Below are 22,882 nucleotides of genomic sequence, written 5' to 3' on the forward strand. Positions count from 1 at the left end.
CATGCAAACATATTAATATTTGCTTGATTCCAGTGTTGAATTTAGCACAATTGCATACAAACGTTAAGCATTTTAAAACGTATGTGGTAAGTTGCCCAAGTGCTTTGTTCTGAACGTTCATCAGTATTATAATCAAAAAGAGAAATATGAACGTTAGTTTTTACTGAAATTATCAAATAAAGTCAACATTTCAGTCTTTACTGAGCTGTGTGGAGTTTGTTCAACTTTTAAAAGATGTTTGAATGGTGATATACACAGTGATAGATGTTAAGGACTAACGTTTATAATAAATACATTTGTATTGATTTTAAGATATTTTCATAGTTCATACAATCATACGTATTGGGATCATTTGTATTAATGTGGACCGGAGGGAGAGGGTGATGAGCATAAGTTTCACTTTCCTTTTTTATTTCAATTCCAACTTTGGTCATGAAGAATATGTTTCTCTGTTGTCCACGTTCATAAAGCATAAAACAACAGCATCAGAGCACGGTGCAGAGTCTCTAGATGAGTTTACAGTAGTCCCTCCTTCTTATTATACATCCATGTTGTAGTCCGCTATAGAAAACTGTAGTTTCCATAGTTTCCCCGCAGCACCAGACGCACATTCATAACGTCCGCTGGCGCATCGTAAACACGTCGGATAGTGAAAGTGCATTCGGATTCTCTAAACTTTAAAGTACCGCAGTCTCTTCTCCTAAATCCTTTTGAATTCTCCTATCCACTATCCCTTAACCCCGTGACGTTTCACTCAGAGGTCAAGGAATAGGAGATAGGGTTAGAATTTAGGAGCTGATTTTTGGATTATCGGAACGCAACCGAGGAGTCGAGGAGGGGAAATTTGAGTATTGAGAAGCCTCTCTTGTGTTTAAAAAGACGATCCACAAGCAGAGATTTGAGATCCACAAGTGCAAAATGGATTCACAAATGCCTGATCGAAAGTTTAAATGTTTCTTTTGAAGATACAGGTGTAATGTATAGCCATCCAGCATATTATGGAATGCCATTTAAGCCAAAATGAAATAAATAAATAAATACATCAATAATTAAATAAATACATATATATATAAATATGCCTATGAAATAAATTATGAAATAAATAAATGAGGCAATAAATATGTATACATGTACATTTAAATACACATTTATTTATTTCATGGGACTTTTATTTCATAATGAGACATTTATTTCAAGAGACTTTTATTTCATAATGACACATTTATTTATTTCAAGAGACTTGTATTTCATAATGACACATTTATTTATTTCAAGAGAATCGTATTTCATAATGACATATTTATTTATTTCAGATGACTTGTATTTCATAATGACGCATTTATTTATTTCAGGTGACTTGTATTTCATGATGAGACATTTCATGATGAGACGTTTCCATTCCTTATATGCAAATGAACGGGGCGTGGTTAGCTCACAGATCCAGAGACCCAGACCAAAGCAACAGCACCACAACACTGACTACTCGAGAAGAGGAAGAAAATGGAGGAGAAGGACTTAAAACAATTTTTATAAACTATATAATAACTACTAAATGAAAATAAGGCGGGGCAGACAACATGGAAGACGTCAGTGGGCTCCAAGATGCTATGCTATCCTTAGCAGATCAAATTGATCAACACGGTTTACCAACAGATACTGTGTTGGAACTTGGCCCATATTGAAGACTTTATCGAAGTACTCGGGCGGATAAGCGCTCTTCGAGATATCGACACGGATGACGAAGTTGTAGATACTTTGACACTGATTGAGCACCTTGTTCGTGCGGAAGATGTTCGAGAAGTTGGTTCAAGCACAGGTGCAGGACGCCCGCCTCTGGATATTCCATGCGATATGCTCGGTACCTATGTGCTGTCCGGTCTATCAACCCGAGAAATCGCGGATCTGTTTGGTGTGTCATCCCGCACAATTCAGAGGAGATCGGTCGAAGAAGGCCTAAGGTGAATTACTTGAGCTAACGTAAAATCAAATTATTGCTCTATCTAGCTAACGTCATACAAATAACGAGCCCATAGAAATAGAATACGAGTAAACTACTATACTCATATTCTATTTATATGGTCAGCCCGCTACAACTGTCACTATGGCAACGGTACACATACAAATGGCCGCCGCTCTGACCATCCTGCATTATCTTAAAATATAATACATCCATTATCCTGCTACGTTGATTTGAATGGGAATGTCCGTTCTACTCCTATTTTATTTCTATGGACGACACTGGTGGGCAAAAACGTGTATAATACAGTTAACAAAATTAAAACATGATTGACAAACAATTATTTAGTATTGTGTAGCAATATGATACGAAGAGATGTTTGAAATGGAGTATGTTAGACTGGTGGATGTTCGTCAATGTTAGCCAAAACGTTTATGTTGACGTTGCACACAAGTTAGGTCAGTTATTATTAACAGCTGCTCTGTCAGATATGACTATTGTTACACCGAAATCTGTTTGTATCGTGAAATTGCGGTTTTTGTTTATTCATCAAAAATGACTAAAGTCAGAGATGTTTCCTGATACACGTGAAGTTGCAGCCACTGTATAAATTAATGTTAAGATAACTGGAGTTGTGTTCATGCTAACTGTTACACCTAACTAACGTTGCTGTCGCTTATGTAATAAATATATAATTGAAGTGACATTACACATATATATGTTTTATGTTTTTCTACTGTAGAAAATCAGACCTATACTCTTCAATTAAAGATGACGATGTAGATGCCTTGGTGATGGAGATTCAGCGCACTAATCCGAATGCTGGATATAAAATGATGCTGGGACATCTACGGTCCAGAGGCATACACATTCAAAGTAAAAATTAACAGTTTTTGTTTAACCTCAATGTTCAACCCAATTCCAAATGACGTGGGTTTAGCCAGTCGCCAATTTGAATAAACAAATAAATCTCCTTTTTCAATCAGGGCATCGAGTAAGGAGTGGAGAGAGTGGATCCAGGAGCAATCTTGATGCGAAGGTTAACCCTCCAGACTACAAGGCGTCGTCAGTACAATGTTCCTGCACCAAATAGTCTATGGCATATAGACGGTAATCACAGGCTGATCAGGTCAGTTTTTCCTGCTGCTTTTTGAGCTGTGTCCATCATAATCTAGTAGGCCACTGCTCTTGAACTCCTGTACTCAAGTGCTGCAGTCCTGCAGTTCTTTGTTCCAAGCCTGTACCACACCACCTGAAATCACTAAATAGTAACATCATGTGAGAAAACAGAGGTGAAGGTGTGATTGCTGAAATAAGTAGGCCTATCTACAGACATTGCACCCTTGGAAGTATTGAGTGTGAGACCAATTTGAAGGCTGAGGAAAAAGTAACATTAAAAGATATACGGCCAGGTCATTAATACTTAAAGATGCCTTTATCCTTTTTGAATACAAAATATAACAATGAGGGTTCTGTATGTTAGTTAGTTGAGGATATGAATTGAACTCCTTGTCTACTCATTAGATAATAATTGAGTTTGAATTTCAAACAAAAACACAATTAGATGCTACTAAAGGCACAGTCCTTGCATGGGGGCAAGCCCTCTACCACATACATCCTAGCTAAATATGAGCTCTTCTGATAGTACCATAATGTAAGTGGTGTCCAATTTTATCCGCAAAGGGTTGGTGTGAATGTGTTCCAACAAAGCAGTGACACATGAACTCACAACTAGTTGGTGCACTGGAATCGGGTGTTTCTCTGCTTGGTTGAAATGCACCCACACTGACCCTTAGTTGGGACATCCATGATGTATTTTAACAAATGTGTGTAAGCTTTGACATACAAAATTATTTATAAGCATTTTCAAAGGTATGAACATGATCCAGAATATGTCTCAATTCCAAACAGTACCATGAAATCATATGTTCACATGTTCACATGAAATCACATGTTTCCTCTTCATATTTACTCTGTTAGGGCACTGTATTAGCACCTGAGGTGGTCAAATCAGTTTTAGCCTACTAACAATCTCAGGACCCATTGGCAAAGTCCTTTTACGGAGATTAGCCTACCGGAAACCAACATTTTAGCACCTTGTGTGATTCCATCTTTAGTAGAGATGAGAGGTTAGATGTTGGAAAAAGGTAGTTTAAAATATAAATGTTGTTCACCCAGCTGACAAATCTGCTTGCCTTGGTAAAGTAAATTAAGCCATTGAATTTTCTTATTTATGTACAACTTTTTTTAACTTAAAGAAGGTTAACATGCAATGTACGATAATGTTGGATATTGCAATGGCAATAATGTTTTGTGATATTGCAGGACATGTTGCTATTGCAATATCCAACGTTATCACCCAACCTACCACAACCATACCCCTCCAACCCTATTCCTAACATAGCTTAATGAACAAGATGTGCCTTTATCAACTGTGATTTGGACATGAGGCCCCAATTCAATAACCAATTAATCCTGTTATATTTCACACAGATGGAGGATTGTTGTTCATGGTGGCATTGATGGATTCTCCAGGCTAATTGTGTACTTAAGTAGTGCCACCAACAACAGAGCTACAACTGTTCTTGAAGGCTTCTTGTCTGCTGTTGGCCAATATGGCGTGCCATCTCGAATTCGGTATGTAATGTCCTACAAATGTCTAATAAATGAAGTACAATGAGACTTATTTGACTAAAATGTATTTTAATAGCATTTGTAACACAGGTACAATTATCAAAAAGAAAATGAGTGTTCGGAATTTCAAACAAGTGTAATGAAGGTGCTCTTCGGTAATCTTAAAACAGAGCTGGGTTACAACCCACGCAGAACGGCACAAACAGCCTTCTTCAGGGTATGCTTAGACCCTGAAGAAGGCTTTCCGAGAGAAGACCTTTCTTTTGAAGGTACAATTATGTTATGATAGTCATCTTCAGATAAATGTACTTTTTTCCCCTTACAGATCTGACAAGGGGGGTGAGAATGTTAGGGTTGCTCACTTCATGGTCCAAACACAAGGGGAGAAAAGGAGCTCTCATATTACTGGACGGAGTGTTCATAACCAAAGGTATGGAGGATTTAAAAAATAGAAATTATTAAAGTACAATGAAACCGAGAGAAGAAGCATGTCTGTCCACCCTCACAAAACAATACTTACATTCAGGCGGGGCAGGGGGTGATAGCGGGGCGTTTTACTGGCAGTTCATAACAAGTTCATTGGTCACTACCTAAAATCCAGCTCTCACTTCGCTCATCATTGTGTTCACACTCCAGTCTGAACATAAGTGTCAATCAGCCATTACTAGTAGAACCTTGTACAACTTTTCCATCCTGCTAACTGTTGAATAATGTGACCTGCCAAAAATACAATATAAAGGCTGTATTTCATTCTTTCTTTTACAGAATTGAGCGCCTTTGGAGAGATGTGTATGAAAATGTTCTTGATCTGTTCTACACAATATTCATCCAGCTGGAGACCCAAGGATTACTCAATCCTGACCAAGAGATTGACCTGTGTGCACTACAAAGGTGCTTCATGCCACATATTCAGCATCATCTTCAGTGTTTCAAGGAGGCATGGAATCACCATGGGCTGAGGACTGCAAGCCACCGTTCACCTTTACAGTTGTGGTTACTAAACAACAGAGAGGGACAAGATTTCTCACAGGTAAACAACGTTTTTTAGATGATGTAATGTATGCCATCTTATTCCCTGGCTCAATTATTTATTTAAAATACATGCAAAATGACCCACATTGTAATTGATTACACATTCTGAACGGCTTTATTCCTTTCGTATGTCAGGTTGGTGAGGATTATGGTGTGGACTGGGAAGGACCACATACCCCCTGTGCATCTAATGTCTTTGTTCCTGAGATCCAGCTCCTGCGCCCATTGAGTGAACAAGATCTTGTGGCCCTACCAAACCCCCATGTTCCTTTCAGTCAGGCATTGGCAGTTTATCTTGAAACTGTTCAAACCCTCAGAGTTATGTTGAACCCAGAACCTTAGGTCAGGCAACATTTTCTTCGCACGATTTCAGCAGTGGTGGAAGAAGTACTTAAAACCATTACTTACGCAAAAGTACCAATACAACAATGTAAATTACAAGTCAAAGTACAGACATACTATCAACAAAAATGTACTTTAAGTATCAGCAGTAAAAGTACATGTTGTGCAATAAAATGTAAATAATAATAAATTCTGATGCAGCATGTTACTGTTGGAGCTGCTCTCATTCCTTTAGCTGTGTATTCCTCTCTACTCCTTCTTTTACATGCAAAAGCACACTTGCATGCACATACTGAAGGATATGAAAATGAAGGATTGAAGAGCGACACGATGGAAGGAAGCCGAGAGCAGGGAACAGAGAGATGGTTGTTTGGTGACGTTGAAGGGAAATCATAAAGGTGGATGACCATTAATCCTTCAGTCCTACAGATCTTTTGTTGTACAGATCTTTAGCAGCAAACCTTTTGTTCCCAAAATACCAACCACACTCCATTCCCTCTCTGCCTCTAAAACGTTATCCTTTAGTTTTTCTCTTTCAGCTTTATAGATGTTCCACATTTTCTTTAACTCCACAGTTCCTACACTTGTCACTGTTACTTTTCCCCATGACATGCAGCGTACCATTCAATGCTGTGTGATTTATTCTGAGTCTAGCTATCATCATTTCCTCCCTTCTGTTTCTTTCTTTATAAATATGTGTCTGCTGGCATACCAGCAGACCAGCATTTATCTATCACCAGCTTATGTTAGTATTAAATATACAATGTATTCTGGTAACTATCAAAATAAAGACATTGTATAGTGTTCATAACAGTATTTTTATTTAATAAATTATACCTAATACAATAATATTACAAAAAAAACTTACATCTAAATAAATATATCATCTAAAATAGATGCATTTGATTTAAAAATAACAAATATAATTCAAAATGTAAACAGCAACAAAGAAATTATAAACATTATTTTTCTTGTTAATATCCATTATCTTCTCTGTTATGTATCTTCCGGTCTTTGCCAATCTGGACAGCATTTCTTGGTCCTCCACGTCTTTCTCGTACAGCCACTGCTTGAAGTAAACTGAAAATAAGAAACAACAATGTTTTAACAAATCGTATTAAATTATGTGATGATAGAACTGCAAACAGAATAGCTGTAACTTTAACTAAATAAATAACTCAGTTACCTCTAATCATTAACCCATGTTTGTATCATTGAGTTAACATACATACATACATGCTAAACTCTTATTGCACTTTTGGCAACGAGCATTTTCCACCTCAAGACCAAGCCCCCAGGAAGTGCGCCGGACTCTGAGGAAAATATTTGTTGTGTCCAAACGGCGGTACTACAATTTCCTTATCAGTCTGTGACGTCCACCGGCCCAGAAATACTTTTTCCCCTTGACTAACATTGGGAAAGAGAAGTCTGTAAATCGGTGGATATTTTTTTTGAAACTAAATAAACTACCCAGTATGAACTATTGTATAGCCCTAGAATCATTAAGTCCTTAAAGTTGTAAAATGCACTAAAAGCCGAATCTAGATTTATTCTCTCTCTCCATTCATTCTAGTGAGCCGAGAGTGTGTGCTCGGGGGGGCGGGTCTTAAGGGGCGCATGCTCTGTGAGCGCACAAACGGGTTCTTCTGCTCTGACAGCCAGGCATGCTGGGTAATCTGTGACGTTTCGCTCTCTCAAAAGTTGGGCCATTTTGACTTCATGCGCCAATGAGCAGCTCTCATAGGAAAGAACGAGACCCCGCCTCCCACGCTGTATCCAGTTCTTATTATACATCCATGCTCAAGACGGGTAACATAACTACCCTCGGGGCGCTTAGTTCTCTCCGCCATGTGTTTGAGTGCGCACACGTGTGTGTGTGTGTGTGTGTGTGTGTGTGTGTGTGTGTGTGTGTGTGTGTGTGTGTGTGTGTGTGTGTGTGTGTGTGTGTGTGTGTGTGTGTGTGTGTGTGTGTGTGTGTGTGTGTGTGTGTGTGTGTGTGTGTGTGTGTGTGTGTTGCATGCATGTAGCAGGTTCTGTGTGTAAACTGCCCCACCCCCTCGCACACCGACAGGGGAGAGAGATCTCTCGTCTGGATTGGAAAGATCGAAAATAAATCATAGACGCACTTCGTAGTCTTTTTGCATATTAGAAACGGAGTTGGCGACAGTAAGACTGCGATATAATGTTTGTGTAGATATAATACATATGACATCTATTTTTTAAATGTCTCCAGTACCGATAAAAAGATCGATAACGTTGGACGTTAACGGTACCACGGTCTTTAATAATTCAGCCCCGGGCCCCGTTAATACTGGGGCTCGGTACCCATCCCTAGTTTTAATTATTACATCATCAATATTACATTTCAAATAACCAAGTACTTGGTATCTCACAAAGCGCAAGTGGCTAGTGCTGCTAAGAACATACCTGGTGATGGCGGCTCTTCGCTGCAGGATCTGGTCGATGTCCTCCTAACAGAAGCGATTGCCTTCGTCGTTCTCGTCCATGATGGCGGCGTAGGCTCCTTTCCTCAGGAGGTCCTCGATCTCCTTCTTGGAGAACTGCTGGACCGGCTAAAGGCGACGCAGAGAGACATTTACACAAGTGGATTTAGAAAAACTCTTTTTGAAATTAAACTAAGCGTACTGCAACAGCGACTGACCCAAAAATGACTTGGCATCTAGAAATATGACAGTTTTTTTTTTTCTCACCCCGTTGTTGTTGCCTTCTTTGTTCCCACTCATGCTCTGCAGGACAGCACAGTCCAGCCCGAGCTTCAGACTAGCTTTATCCAGCTTTTCCCTCTCATAGTTTCTAGTGATCAGACGGTACACCTTCACCGCCTTAGACTGGCCAAAACGATGACACCGAGCTTGAGCCTGAAATAAAAAATTAAAAGAGGGGTCAAAAGAGCAAAGTTTTTAAGCATTAAATGGGAAAATATACACTTAAAGAACCGAGGGAATAAACGGAAAGACTGTTGTTGTTGTAGCCCTATTGAACTATCTTTAGGACAGACAGAGCAGATATATATATCGTACCTGCAGGTCATTTTGAGGGTTCCAGTCAGAGTCGAATATCACACAGGTGTCCGCAGCAGTGAGGTTCACAAGCTCTTGATCAGGTGTTTGATGTGGGCTGGCATGATCCTTTCTGCAGCGATAAATAAAGAAAACAAAGAAGACCTTATTAATAATAGTAATGATGGTAACAACAATAATATTAGTATAACTATTTATATAGCACTTACACAATAATTGCAAAGTGATTCTCACAACAAAAATAAAGAACAAAACAATGTCAACAATAAAAAAATAAAAAATTATAGGAATGTTAAGAGACAAAGAAATGATAAACATTCTGAGAGGCCGACTACAAAAAGGTAGACTCAATGGCTCTTGATGACATCAATGAGCAGTCTCAAAACATGCTGCTGTATAAAAAGAAATAGGTCCAGATTTCTTCTATTTAGTGTTGGATGATTTGTTGTATTGATTGCTGATGGATGTTAAGATATGTTTTACAATTATAACAAAAAGATTATTGTAATTGGAATCAAAAAGTTTAAAATCGTAGTTTTAATAAAATGACTAGCAATATAGGGTTTATTCAACAGCGGTAAAGCATTAAGTTGCTAAATTAACGTACACTGAACTGTAAAACGTACCACTATTTAGGAAAGGACCTGATCAGAAGGATTGACTAGTAAGACAGCAAAGAGGTGGAGGAGGTCTCTGTCATGTACCATTGGTAGATGTTACACCTGAAAGAAAGATAAGGAAATAAGACAACACAGGAAGACAAACATCCTCTTAAGTAAAAGACGAAATCATGTCAAGCTTTACATCTTTCGTCTTTATAATGCACTGTTGGAAATGACATTCCAAATGCTAAATTCAAACTTAATATCATAAATAACTGGTTACCAAAGTGTTTTACCTGATAGAACACGTTCCACACGGAGCAGCAACCATCCGGCTGGGCCTTTTGCTGCATATCATCTCCTCGCTCTCCACTGTTTCCAGTAGATCTCTACTGCCTCTGTCCAATAAAACTGAAATTCCCCAAAACAATCATATTTAAAAAGCTAAAACAATAACTTGCTTTTGGCATTCAAATGTATTAGAATCTCACCTTTTTCCTGGATGTCAGGAAGGCGTTCCCTTCAAGTCCGTAACCAGTCATAGGAGTTCAAATGCAAAGCCTGAACGATGACAAGAGCGAGACTTACATTTTACAAGATAAGTAATACCAGAGCAGTGTGTACGACATGCAGAGAACAGATCAAATCCCTGACAGACTCACACACTTTGGTGATGTCCTCATCTGATAATGATGTTTCATTTTTAGCAGCAAAGTAACATTACTCAAGGTATATGTTGGACCCAACTAGACTTGCCACCCGTTCCTTGAAATACGTATTTGTTACGTAATTGGGAATTAAATGTTGCGTTCCGTATTGAACCAATACGGAACGCAGTTTGTCCCGTATTTTCACAATCTGTCCCATGCACGTCTGTCACACACACACGTGAACACTGAACTAACAATAATGAACAAAATAAAGGACAGGAAATATTAAAAACAGCAAAATATGTTGGCGGGAGGTGCGCAAGACCTTCCGCGGACTCTCCTCTCTGCTCTGCCTCTGTGCCAAATCCTGTCTGTCTGCCTGTCAGCCCGGCCCGGCCCCTTTGCGCTGCCTGTCGTCGTTACGCTCGCTACGTTACGTCATTACGCCGCTCTGTCGCGGCGTGATTTTAAAAAACAAATGCAAGATGTCTTCAGATACGCCACCTCGTCCTCAAAAGAGGAAACACCGACAACAGAAATACAGACGAGAATGGGAAGAGGCAAACCAGTGGCTTGATAGGGTCCCTGAAGATGACTACAAGGCAAATTGCAAAGCATGTCGCAGAACATTTTCAGTGTCGCACGGTGGGCTGTCTGATGTCAAACAGCACGCAGCCGGGGATCTCCACTCAAGAAATATCAGAACACAAAGGAGCCAAGCACCAGTGTCACAGTTCTTCATAGCTGAAACATCTCCTGAGATTGATTCGGTATGATATGGGACCAGGGGTGGGTAGAGACTCTACCCACCCCTGGTCCCATATCATACCGATATGATTTTAAAGTCTATTAAATAAACGTGTATTTAATATTATCAATATAGAATGAAATGTAACCATAAAGAACATCTCTGATTCAGAATCAGAACTCTTATGTTGTTATGCTAATGCTGCTCATTTGAAATTATTCCTAATAGATTAACAGCAAATAAATACTGTGAATAAATAGGCCTACTGTGAATAAATACGATTGATTGATTGATTGATAAATAAAATAAATAGTGACAACAATATGAAAGTAATAATCTGACATCATCCCATTCCCCCCTCTAGATTACTGCAGCTGAGGTGACACAGGTATACCACACAGTAAAACATAACCTCAGCTACAACAGTGCTGACTGTGGACACAAGCTCAATCAAAAGACTCTATCTGATTCCAAAATGGTGAAGAAGATGACTTTGGGGAGAACAAAGCAAGAGGCACTGGTGAAAGACGTCCTGGCCCCGAAGGCAGTGGGTGATGTTCTCAAGATCTTAACATCACCACCCCTCCCATTCTCCATACAGACCGATGCTTCCAATAAAAGGGAACAGGAAGATGTTTCCCCTTGCTGTCCAGTACTTCACTCCAGAGTCTGGTGTCACCAACAAAATGCTGGACTTCATAGAGAATCCAGATGAGTCAGCTGCTGGGATTGTAGCTCTCCTGGAACAATCCCTTGAGAAATTTGGCTTGTCAATGGATCAAGTGACTGCATTCAGTGCTGACAACACAAATGTCAATTATGGTATTCACAACTCTGTTTTCACCAACCTGAAGAGAAAACAAAACGATCTGCTGCGAGGAAACTGCCATGCCCACATAGTGCACAACACAGTGAAGCACGCCCTTGACAAGCTTACTGTAGATGTGGAGAATGTTGTGCTGAAGGTCTATGGCCACTTCTCCATTTCAGCAAAAAGAAGAGAGTCACTCAAAGAATTTTGTGAGTTTTGTGACGTTGAATTCCAAGAGATCCTACGACATGTGACAACCAGGTGGCTCTCCCTCAATCCAGCCATCCATCGGCTGATGCAGACCTGGACTGCACTGAAGTCGTACTTCATCAGTCTAGGAGACGAGTGTCCCAAGCAAGTGCAAGCTTTGTTAAAGCTCAACAGAGACTCAACTGTGGAAGATGAAGACATTGTGGAGATTTACCTTATTTTCTGCAACAATATACTATCCCTCTTTGAGGAAGTAGTAAAGAGCCTGGAGAGCAATAGAACCACCTGTGTTGAGTTGTATTCCATCATGAATGAATTCAGGCAAAAGCTCATACAGAGACGAGACGACCAGTTCTATGGGTACCTAACAAGGCAAAAGCTGCAGCGCCTCCTCCCTCATGACGCACACATGGCAAGGGCCGAATTCACTGCATTCCTCAATACAGCCATTTCATATGTTGAGAAATGGTTCGACTTCTCCGAAGAGAACTGGCTCTTCTCACTGCAGCCTCTCTTACTCCAACATGGCAACCTGACCTTTAATCAAATTGAGAAGGTGGCTACCAAACTCAACCTCATCAATAAATTGAAGATGAATGAGCTTTACGATGAGTGCACCACAGCCAATACAATCCTGAGGAGGCTCAGAGAAGAATATTCTGATGCATGGAAGTCCAAGGGTGTGGCTGCGAGGTGGATGGCTGTGTTTAAAGAAGTGGATGTGCCCAACATGCTCTCCATCATGAGACACATCCTGAGCATCCCAGCATCCACTGGATACGTGGAAAGGATCTTCTCCAGAATGACCAACAAGTGGAGTGACTGCAGGAGCAGGTGCTCAGTGGAGCTCATCAGGAGTGAGCTCCTCATTACTCTGAACTTTGAGCAGACCTGTCCAGAGTTCCACACCACAGCTCTGAAAGACAAGGAGCTGCTCAGTGCTGCAAGAAGTAACAAGAAGTACTCCTGGAAGAAGAAGTGAGGAAGAGAGGGGACTGTTTAAACCTGTTCTAACAAAAAAAAGGACATAAAGGAGTTGAGGGAAGCTATGCACTTTATTTTTTATCTGTTTATTAGTTTTATGTTATGCACTTTCTTTAGGCGTATCTTGACTCCACTGGTGGCTCCCAGTTATGAAGCAGAGGGTATGCGGCCAGGTTCAGACTTGGCTCAGGGAGTGATGTTATCAATCTTTTCATTTGTCATTTTGTTCAATCAGATAATCATAACAGGTTCACAAAAGTGTTTCATTTTAAGATGATTCGTAAAAGAGTCCTCAGGCAGGCTTTGTTACAGCTGTTACAGCACTTTATATGCATATAATACAGACTAGCATATGCTCAAGTTCAGCCTAGGTCAGTCTAATCACCCGTAACAAGTTTACAAGTGTGTTTCATTTCATTGTTTTCTGCCTTAAGTTTAATTGTTCCCAAATGTTACACTTAAAGCACATTCTATTGTAGCTTATTTAATTTAGGTGCTGTTCTCAGGTTCAGGCTAGTTCAGCCTATGCACAGTATGTATTTAAACATACAAGTTTACAAGTTCAATAAAGCTAATAAAGCACTTTAAACTAAGTATGACTACAGTAAATGCTTTCTTGACTACCCCTTCCTTACTGACCACCAAGTGACCCCAGGGCCCAGAGGCTATTATGGTATGTGAAATCATGTCAATTATTTAAATCAAAGCATTTTGGTTCATATAAAAAATAGATATATTTCTATGCATTTCAGGAGTTTCGGACACCCGCGCGGCGTGTTCCTTATTTCTATTTCTGAAAGGTGGCAACCCTAGACCCAACTCATGTACAGTATGTTTTGCATCTCCTCAACAATGGTCTGTATAGTTGAGTAGAAACAAACTGTCCCTAGAGTTTCAGGTAGATTAACAAAGAAAAGTTTGCAATGAAGCACAAAACCCCTCTTTGTATTAAGCTAGCTGCCACAGAAAGTACAGCTTAATATGCTAACCTGGTAGAGTTAGCTAACGTTAGCTAACTTCATGTCAAACTAAAAACCTCTAACGTGCATTACATTGACGATTTTAAACACAACTTAACTCTTTCAACTTGTAAAATAACGTTAATTTAACATACCCTTAAATAACTACATCACGTTTTTCAGAACAACACAAACTGCAGAAAACGTTAGCTGCTAACTGTTGTTAGCTAAGACAGCTAGCTCGTAACAATAGCCTCCTAGCAAACTTAAGGTTACGTTAACATTAACTTAACGTTGTAAGAAAGCAAAACGAACCTTCGAGAAATATTTTACTCTCAGACTGGGTGTAATTGTGTTGCATTGCTTACCTCCAGAAGGACTTTTAGCTGTTTCCCAGTAGAGACTAGAGAGAGCTGTCAGAGCGGTTGCTCTCAGAAGAGCAGCATTGGGCGGACCAGATAAGAACCAGTTAGTGTCAATGTTGTGGTGCTGTTGCTTTGGTCTGGGTCTCTGGATCTGTGAGCTAACCACGCCCCGTTAATTTGCATATAAGGAATGGAAATGTCTCATCATGAAATGTCTCATCATGAAATACAAGTCACCTGAAATAAATAAATGCGTCATTATGAAATACAAGTCATCTGAAATAAATAAATATGTCATTATGAAATACGATTCTCTTGAAATAAATAAATGTGTCATTATGATATACAAGTCTCTTGAAATAAATAAATGTGTCATTATGAAATAAAAGTCTCTTGAAATAAATGTTTCATTATGAAATAAAAGTCCCATGAAATAAATAAATGTGTATTTAAATGTACATGTATACATATTTATTGCCTCATTTATTTATTTCATAATTTATTTCATAGGCATATTTATATATATATGTATTTATTTAATTATTGATGTATTTATTTATTTATTTAATTTTGGCTTAAATGGCATTCCATAGCATATTCATATGTATATGTTCCCTGTTGCAGTGTGTATAAAAGACATCAGCTGACAGGAAGTAGAAATAGACCAAGGCTGTTGCATAGCAATGCAATACCGTACAAACAGTTTATACGAGTGTGTGTTGGGGGGTGTGTTCCTGACAAATTCCTCGTGTGGGCATGCCCTCACAGCTGGTTAGCTGGCCGGCACTGTTGGGATTGGTCAACTGCTTAGAGATGTCCCGCTCCTTAGCCTCACGTACAATGTTTTGGAGCGCTAGCCAATAGAAGCGCAAATGTTACATAGTGATGTCACTATATGCGGGTGTTTCAGGCAGAGTGTGTGGGAGAGAAAACTCCTTCTGGAGCGAACACAGGGACATTGATATTTTTCAACGTTTTGAAAACCCTTTGGCGAGGCCCCAATTCGCAGCAGTAGGCCTACATCTCTGAGCTTCCTGCTGCAACTCCTGTCTGTTCCTCTAAACTGGGGGCACGCTGAATTCCATGAGCTGTAAGTGATACACCCAGAACATTATAGACCTAACTTCAGAACAGCTGAACTATCCCTTTAATGACCCCACCATCACATTGTGTTCTGTATCAGACGATCTCCAGACTGCATCAACCTGTCAACCTCTGTCTGAACTAGTGAGGAGCTGCCGGGGGGTGGGGTGGGTGTCTGTCTGTCTCCCAAAATAGATCAGGGGGAACACGGCGGAGCTGGAAAAACACTGCGCGGTGGGGCAGTGCATGCTGGGCCGCAGGGATTGCAACATCGACTCAGATCTGTGATCTCTCAATGTCTGGTTCAGAGGAGGGTGACTCAGAGGAACGTAAACCTGTTGATCTTCTATAAGTGAGACCATCAAGTAAGTTCACTTTCTGTCCTTTTTACACATTTGGGTTTTATGCAGAGGAATACAAATATTGTGTACTTAAGTAAAAGTACAACTACCAAAGAGAAGGAATATTCTTTACCAGGAAAAGTACTGCATCGAAATGTTACTCAAGTAAAATTATCAGTAGTCATTGTTCAGATTGGTTCATTTCAGAATAGTATATATGATATGTTTTATAATGATTGATCATTAAAGTGTTCTCAAAGCTGGTAAAGGTGCAGCTAGTTTGAATGACTTTGTATACTGCAGGGTAGCTTGTGGATTTACTCCAGGCGGAACTAAAGTCTGATTTAAGAGTTGATTATATTTCACATCATTAATCCAGATCTGTAAAGTAACTAAAGGTACAAAATACATGTAGTGGAGTAAAAGCACACCATTTACCTCTGAATTGTAGTGGATTAGCAGTGCAACGTATCTCAACATTGTACTTAAGTACAGTACTTGAGTAAATGTACCTAGTTACTTACATCACTGATTTTATGTCATCATTTAGCACACTATAAGGCTGTTTTCAGGTCGGATGCATAGAGAGTAGGATATGTGGAAACATGTTTGTGTAAGGGATCCTCTCCGGGTGATGTGGTCACAGGTTTGACCTTTTGCTTGTCAACTGGATGTAACTTCTTTAAGTTTTTGGCCACATATCTACACTCTTGAAGGTTTTTTAGGAGTGCTTTCTTATGTCAATCATGGCCTAATTTATAGAACATTGTATTCATTAATACTTGTTAACAATGAATTTGTATTGTCTGTTTACCGTATTTTCAGATGTATTGAGTGAAATGAGATCCAAATTCCCTCTGTAAAAACCTTTGGCTCTTATATGTCAACACGAGAAACATGAGTTGAACTTGGCTTAATTCAATGTTAAGATTTATGTTCCTAAAAATGAAAAGTATTTTTCTTAAAGCAGGGGTGGGGACCACGAGACCATTTGGTACGGCCCTCGAGGTAATTTATAAACACACGCAAAAAATATATATTAAAGAAATCTAGACAGCAAAAGAACTAAACAAGCGAATGCCTGTTTTTCCTGGCCACGGTCAGGGTCCTTGAACTCAACACGCCTGACACATGCTGAATGAGAGCACCGGAACACCGCTCCGCCACTTCAAAAATTGCAGTACCCATAAGGAGCCGTACACATGCCGCAGTTTTTGCGTGGCTGTGTCTTAGTTGAGCCCAGTGGCGATCTGTTCATCTGTCATACTGATCATACAGTCAATAACTTTGTTGTTATTAGCATTATAGTTATCCAACATTAAAGGTGGGGTAGGTAAGTTTGAGAAACCGGCTCGAGCTACACTTTTTGTTATATTTCATGGAATGCTCTTCACATCCAGATAGCAATGAATATCTTAAGTGCTTTGACAACAAATCCATGAAAAAATGTCATCTGTGGAATCCTACCTGCCTGTCAGCCTTCCATCTGTGCACAAACTTATCTCGTGCCCTCATTAGCCGCTTTCACACCAAGTAGTTTGCCGTACTTAGTGTCCCGGCACTTAGTACCCCAGGGCACTAAGTACAGATCGCGTTCACACTGGAATAACTTCCCTGAGGGAAGATTACGCAAATGAGCCGTTGACATCTCTTCGTCTTCTTCTGCTTTGGGTTTACTGGCAGGCCGCAAACAATTTCACATATACTGCCGCCCGTAGTCCCCGGCCGGAAGTCCCCGGAGTTGGGGACTGGCTTCAGTAGAAAATGCTGGGACTCCCAGCAGCTTCTACTGAAGCCTTCCGAGTAAATCGCCAGAACGCCAACATCTCCTCATCAGTCCACCGCTCCGATGTTTTTTTTTGTGTTGCCGTAACTTATTCTCTCTCCGTTGGTGCGCTGGGCTAATGCTAATAATGCTAATGCCACAAATACAATGGCGGCTTCACAAAACTTTTCAGAGTTTTACGGGGCGTGGTTTGCAATTTTTTGGTGTCAACGCAACATAAGGGGTACTAACGGAACTAAACAGGAAAAGTACTCCGGTGTGAACGCGCCTAATGATCATGTGTGTGTTGGAGGAGGGGCTCTGTAAGGAAGTGGCAGATTTTTTCCAGTTGTGTATTTTCAAATTCTAGCGCACTCAAGCTGGTTTCTCCAAAATTACCTACCCCATCTTTAAGAGAATGAAGGAAAAACTGGTATAAAATACTATATGACAGTAAAAAAAAGTTATTAATAAACAAGAATACAGTTTAAAAGTGATTTCATCTCTCAAAGTGCACCAGATTGATGGTTTTAACAAATCTTACCAGTGGTGCATGCCCCCGGACCCCCCCTAGAGGAGGTTAGGTCCCCCCCCCCACTTAAATCATGCTCATGGATAGGACACTAAATACATTTGCACACATCTTGTGTCCATATCTTTCTGTTTGGGTGGTCATGCCACAACCGTGCACGTGAATGCACAGCATGAAAGAAAGGCGAAATGAATGGGCTGTGATTTTAGTTTTTTTAAGCAGAGGATGAGTTCAATAACTTGTACGGCCCTCGGGGGATGTTGTAAAAATTGAAATGGCCCTTGAGAGGAAAAAGGTTCCCCCCCCCTGTCTTAAAGGTTGGGTAGGTAAGAATGGAGAAACCAGCTCGAGTGCGCTAGAATTTGAAAGTACGCAGCCGAAAAAAATCTGCCCCTTCCTTCAGACTTCCTTACAGAGCCCCTCCTCCAACACACACGAACGTGCACATGAGCAATGAGGGCACGAGATAAATTTGTGCACAGATGGAAGGCTGACAGGCAGGTAGGCCATCCAGTTATTTTAGCCGGGCCGGCTAAAATGATTGGTCGTGCTTTTTACCGTGCCACGGTTTCCACAGATGACATATTTTTATGTATTTATTGTCAAAGCATTTAATATATTCATTGCTATCGGGATGTTAAGAGCATTATATGGAATATAACAAAAAGTGTATCTGAATTGAATTACCTATCCTACCTTTAATGTAAGAAGTTTCATGGTGTTTTTTAAAATGTATTTATTCATCAGTAGGGTCTTCCCTTAATTCCAGGCTTGGGCAATACATGTAACATGATTACATCATCAGGATACAAAAAAGTATATTCCCTAACAGTTACAGAAAAACAAAAGGCAACTTTTACATTTAAAATGTTTACATTTTAAAACAATGGGATTACTAGCAAGATTACAATGTTACATTACATTTTAAAATAAGTATGCACATGGGCACACATTTTATTTTTGTAAACTTTATGTGGTCATGTGTTTTGCACTGTCATTGCTGGTCTATAGACCACTGCACGCAAATGCTTAATGATGCTCAAAGTTTTTTTTTTTTAATAAATAAAAACACTGAGCAGAGGAAATATTTGCCATAAGTGAAGGCCATCTTATCGTTGTTTATTTTCAATGTTTCTATTGTTTACATTTCAATATTTGATATTGAGGTGATGAAAGTACTGGAAGTTAATCAGGTTACCTCATTTTTAAACAACCCTATTATGCTTTTTGGGGTTTCCCCTTTCCTGTAGTGTGTGCCATATGTTTATGTGCATGTAAATGATATGCAAAAGATAAAATCCCCAATTTCCTTCAAGAGGGAGTTCCTCTCCCACAGAACCTCGGCTGAATTGGACTACGTTTAACTTCTGTAACATAGTAACATCACTATGTGACAGTCACATTCCTATTGGCTAGCGATCCAACACATTGTATGTGACAGGCTAAGGGGCGGGACATCTCTAAGCGGTTGACCAATCACAACAGATCCGCCCAGCTAACCAATCAGAGCAGACTCTGGTTGCAGACAGAGGGTGAAAAGAGGTGCTACAGCACAGGCAGTATGAGAGAAATAAAGAGCTTTTTGAACATTAAAGCATTAAGACATGTCACAGTAGAGGCACAACATACAAATATGAACCTGAAAATTAGCATATTAGGGCAAATACATTTTGGACAGGTAATTAGTAATTGTAACGGATATATTCTTGAAAGTAACCCTCTTAATTCTTTCCCTATTATCCCCACACAAGGTCCGATGGACAGTCTAAGGAAGAGGTTGCGGGTCATGTCACAGACAATATGTCCAAAGTTGTGGGCTTCATCTGAAAGGACTGTAAAGGCCCCGGTTAATGAGAAAGATGAGAAAATGCAGTTGAAGAGAGAGATCTCTCTGGGGAATGGGATCTGCCTCATCGTTGGGAACATGATCGGCTCCGGGATCTTCATCTCGCCCAAAGGTGTCCTGATGCACAGCTGCTCCTATGGGCTCTCGCTGGTGATCTGGGCCGTTGGAGGCCTCTTCTCCGTGTTCGGGGCTTTGTGCTACGCAGAGCTTGGCACCACCATCACCAAGTCTGGAGCCAGCTACGCCTACATCCTGGAGTCCTTCGGAGGCTTCCTCGCCTTCATCCGTCTGTGGACCTCCATCCTGCTGGTGGAGCCGGCCAGCCAGGCCATCATCTCACTGACCTTTGCAAACTACCTGGTGGAGGCGTTCTACCCCACATGCAACCATCCGTACGATGCTGTCCGGCTCATCGCTGCAGCCTGCCTCTGTAAGAAACACTTCTCTCTCGCTATATAGTTTATCTCCCAGAAAAACAGCCTCGACTGCTATGAAACATTAAAGGTCCCATGTCATGCTTTTCCAGTTATTACCCGTCCCCTTCTAGCTTTTTCTGCATGTAAACGGTCTGCAAAGTCACAAACCCTCACAGTACACCCTGTAGCGAGTAAAACTCTATTTTTCTTTTCCCATTTTTTCCTTCCGGGGCATATTGACGTAACAAAGTCCAAATGGACCAATCCGTGGAGCTCCGCAGACACCCTCTCACTCAGCCTTATCTTTTCTCAGCCGCGGTGCTGCGCGGAGCTCCGTACACACCGAACCCGGCTCCAGGATGAAATGACTGGCAATGTAATGAATTGATACACCAAGCTTTTTTCCTTCTCACTGCTCTAGAATCTCTTTGCTTCTTTATTTGTATTCCGGATTTACAGCTCTCATTCTGTGCTTTTCCCCTGATCTTTAACGATAGTACATTATTAGATTGCTGCACTTTGGCTAACATTGATTTCCTCAATGTATACATTGACAGGCTCTGTAATTATACCATAACCTTTTCTCCTCTATCCCTTAACTCGTCTTCCTACAGATTTACTTACTTACTTACTATCTATTCTATATCAGGATTAAAGAAAATGAATCTGGTTTATTTTTTATTTCCAGGATTGAAGGTTCAAACCAAGGCCTAAAACCTGGCATTTCATAACAAAGTGACTAATATATCAACCAAATGTAATATTGGATAAAATACTACACCAAATGGAAAGACACAGACAAACATAAAGTCCCCTGGTTTGTCCCTAGAGTCTAACTGCCATGAGAAAAATCCAATCAATGTTCCAAAATCCGTCACTAGATGTCGCTCATTGTACCAATACGGTTTATAATAATACGTAACATATTATTATTATTGTATAGTAAAAGGGCTCACTTTGGCAAAATCCTGATCCATAGAGGCATTGCAGCCCTAAATAATAACAAGTAACCATCATGTGTGGTGCTATCTGTAGATGTCTGTCTTATTTTTTGTCGATTTCATATCAATTTCACAGTGCTGTGAAAATGAATTTCCCCCTGGGGACAATAAATCTAATCTAAACTAATTTAATATTCAATCCCGTACTTGGCGATTGAGAACATACATTCGTAATTTACCTTGTTTAAAGCACTTTTGTTGTAATACTATGGATTTAGTTGACACTACTAGCCGACTTTCTTTTGTCCAATATTTTGCGGTAAGGTATATTGAATTAGAAGTAGAAGAAGTACAAGTAGAAGAAGAAGAAGAAGAAGTAGAGGTAGAAGAAGAAGAAGTAGAGGTAGAAGAAGAAATACGCTAACGCTACAAACAAGCACAACACTGTTAATCTGTTTTTACTGACATGTAACATTTTATTTCATCTGCTCTATGTTTTTTAACATTCAAAAAGGGGAACATTTTCAGGAGTTTCAACAGGGTACCGGCCACCGAAAAAGGGGACTTTGCCCGGAAAACGGGGACGTTTTGGTCACCCATCCGACTGTGTTTACAGCTAAGCAGTAAGCACACACGCTAACATTAATTAAGACTACAAGCTCACTTGGGGTTGAGGCTTGTTTACACGTTGCTTGACTGCCTGCCCACATATCTGATCTAGACATAGTAACGTGTGTTGGGGAAAATAATTATTTAAAGTTATTTAATAATTGTGACATTTATTTTACTTTTCGATGGATGAATGATGCTCAAAGTGAGGGGGCAAATAAGACAACTGAGGGGGCAATGCCCCCTTTTGCCCCCTTGTGGCGCAGGGCCCGGAACACACACACACTCAGAGCTCAGACTGTGACTGTGACTGTGACTGTGACTGTGACTGTGACTGTGACTGTGACTGTGACTGTGACTGTGTGTGTGTGTGTGTGTGTGCTCAGGCTGAGCTCCGCGGTGTCTCGCTGGTCTCGCAGACCCCACGCAGCAACCAGGAAACGACACCAGTAATCCATCTCACGCTGTCTGCCCCTCGAGCCTCAAAGGGCAGAGCAGTGAGCCCCGCAACATCCCGCCAACACGGCACCCAGACCCAAGCAGCATTCTCATCTGTTTGTCATTACTGTTGTCATGTTCTGGTTGCTAACATACGCCATTGTAACACATAATCACTGATGTTCAGCTGAAACGGTGGTTGACTAATCAGAACAGAGTGGGCGAGCTGACCAATCAGAGCACAGTGGGCTCATAGGAAGGGGGGGGCAGGAGCTCCAACAAGGCGTGTAGGACAGAGAGTGAATACACATACTATACAGAGATGCTGTATGAGAAACCAATGTGATTTTGGAACATTGAACAATGTAAATATATTCTCGTATACCTCAACAATGGAATTATGATCAGTAGAAATGGCCATGACATGGGGCCTTTAAAATCTGTGCAATTATATTTGTGCTGAAGAATACAGCCATGAAAAACTCACTTCATTGCCACCTAGTATTTCAAATGTACCTGAGTTCAGTCCAAGTTTAGAGATGATTGATTTGGAAATCCTTGAAATGTTCATTAAAT

General features: G+C 40.3%; 2 protein-coding genes and 1 long non-coding RNA gene across 8 annotated transcripts in view; 2 read left to right on the plus strand and 1 right to left on the minus strand.

The window, feature by feature from the left end:
* Nucleotides 1-1,481: 1,481 nt before the first annotated feature.
* LOC307018293 (uncharacterized protein) lies at nt 1,482-6,199 on the plus strand. Of its 4 annotated transcripts, XM_079648463.1 has the most exons (8): nt 1,484-1,958; nt 2,700-2,833; nt 2,944-3,086; nt 4,451-4,594; nt 4,917-5,021; nt 5,357-5,380; nt 5,483-5,621; nt 5,759-6,199. In XM_079648463.1, the coding sequence occupies exons 3-8, from the start codon at nt 2,989-2,991 to the stop codon at nt 5,963-5,965; spliced, it is 717 nt and encodes a 238-aa protein (XP_079504589.1). In that variant the 5' UTR covers nt 1,484-1,958; nt 2,700-2,833; nt 2,944-2,988; the 3' UTR covers nt 5,966-6,199. The 4 variants fall into 4 exon arrangements, with proteins under 4 accessions (XP_079504587.1, XP_079504589.1, XP_079504588.1 ...); XM_079648461.1 differs by having other exon boundaries at nt 1,482-1,958; nt 5,357-5,621; XM_079648462.1 differs by having other exon boundaries at nt 2,944-3,067; nt 5,357-5,621.
* A 212-nt stretch (nt 6,200-6,411) lies between these two features.
* Nucleotides 6,412-19,794, minus strand: LOC307018296. Of its 3 annotated transcripts, none has more exons than XR_013802400.1 (8): nt 17,227-19,794; nt 10,100-10,169; nt 9,905-10,019; nt 9,633-9,728; nt 9,007-9,118; nt 8,677-8,844; nt 8,393-8,538; nt 6,412-7,045 (listed from the first exon to the last, which is right to left on the minus strand). It is a non-coding gene; the product is annotated as an uncharacterized lncRNA (long non-coding RNA). The 3 variants fall into 3 exon arrangements; XR_013802401.1 differs by lacking the exon at nt 17,227-19,794 and adding an exon at nt 14,339-14,676; XR_013802402.1 differs by lacking the exon at nt 17,227-19,794 and having other exon boundaries at nt 10,100-11,041.
* LOC307018292 (Y+L amino acid transporter 2) overlaps nt 15,590-22,882 on the plus strand; it is a 41,278-nt gene continuing 33,985 nt past the window's right edge. The window contains exons 1-2 of the mRNA XM_079648460.1: nt 15,590-15,783; nt 19,808-20,332. Of these exons, the coding sequence (XP_079504586.1) occupies nt 19,813-20,332 (520 nt within the window). The 5' untranslated portion in view covers nt 15,590-15,783; nt 19,808-19,812. The remainder of the gene's footprint in view (nt 15,784-19,807; nt 20,333-22,882) is intronic.

This window comes from Notothenia rossii, assembly GCF_949606895.1.
Source record: "Notothenia rossii genome assembly, chromosome: 9".
Lineage (NCBI taxonomy): Eukaryota > Metazoa > Chordata > Actinopteri > Perciformes > Nototheniidae > Notothenia > Notothenia rossii.

Bases quoted from the DNA above. Each gene is read 5' to 3' on its own strand.
- LOC307018293 (XM_079648461.1), top strand. From the start codon at position 2,989: ATGCGAAGGTTAACCCTCCAGACTACAAGGCGTCGTCAGTACAATGTT. The intron at 4,595-4,916 runs GTATGTAATGTC...TTCCCCTTACAG, and splicing joins GGCGTGCCATCTCGAATTCG to ATCTGACAAGGGGGGTGAGA. The intron at 5,022-5,356 runs GTATGGAGGATT...TTTCTTTTACAG, and splicing joins CGGAGTGTTCATAACCAAAG to AATTGAGCGCCTTTGGAGAG.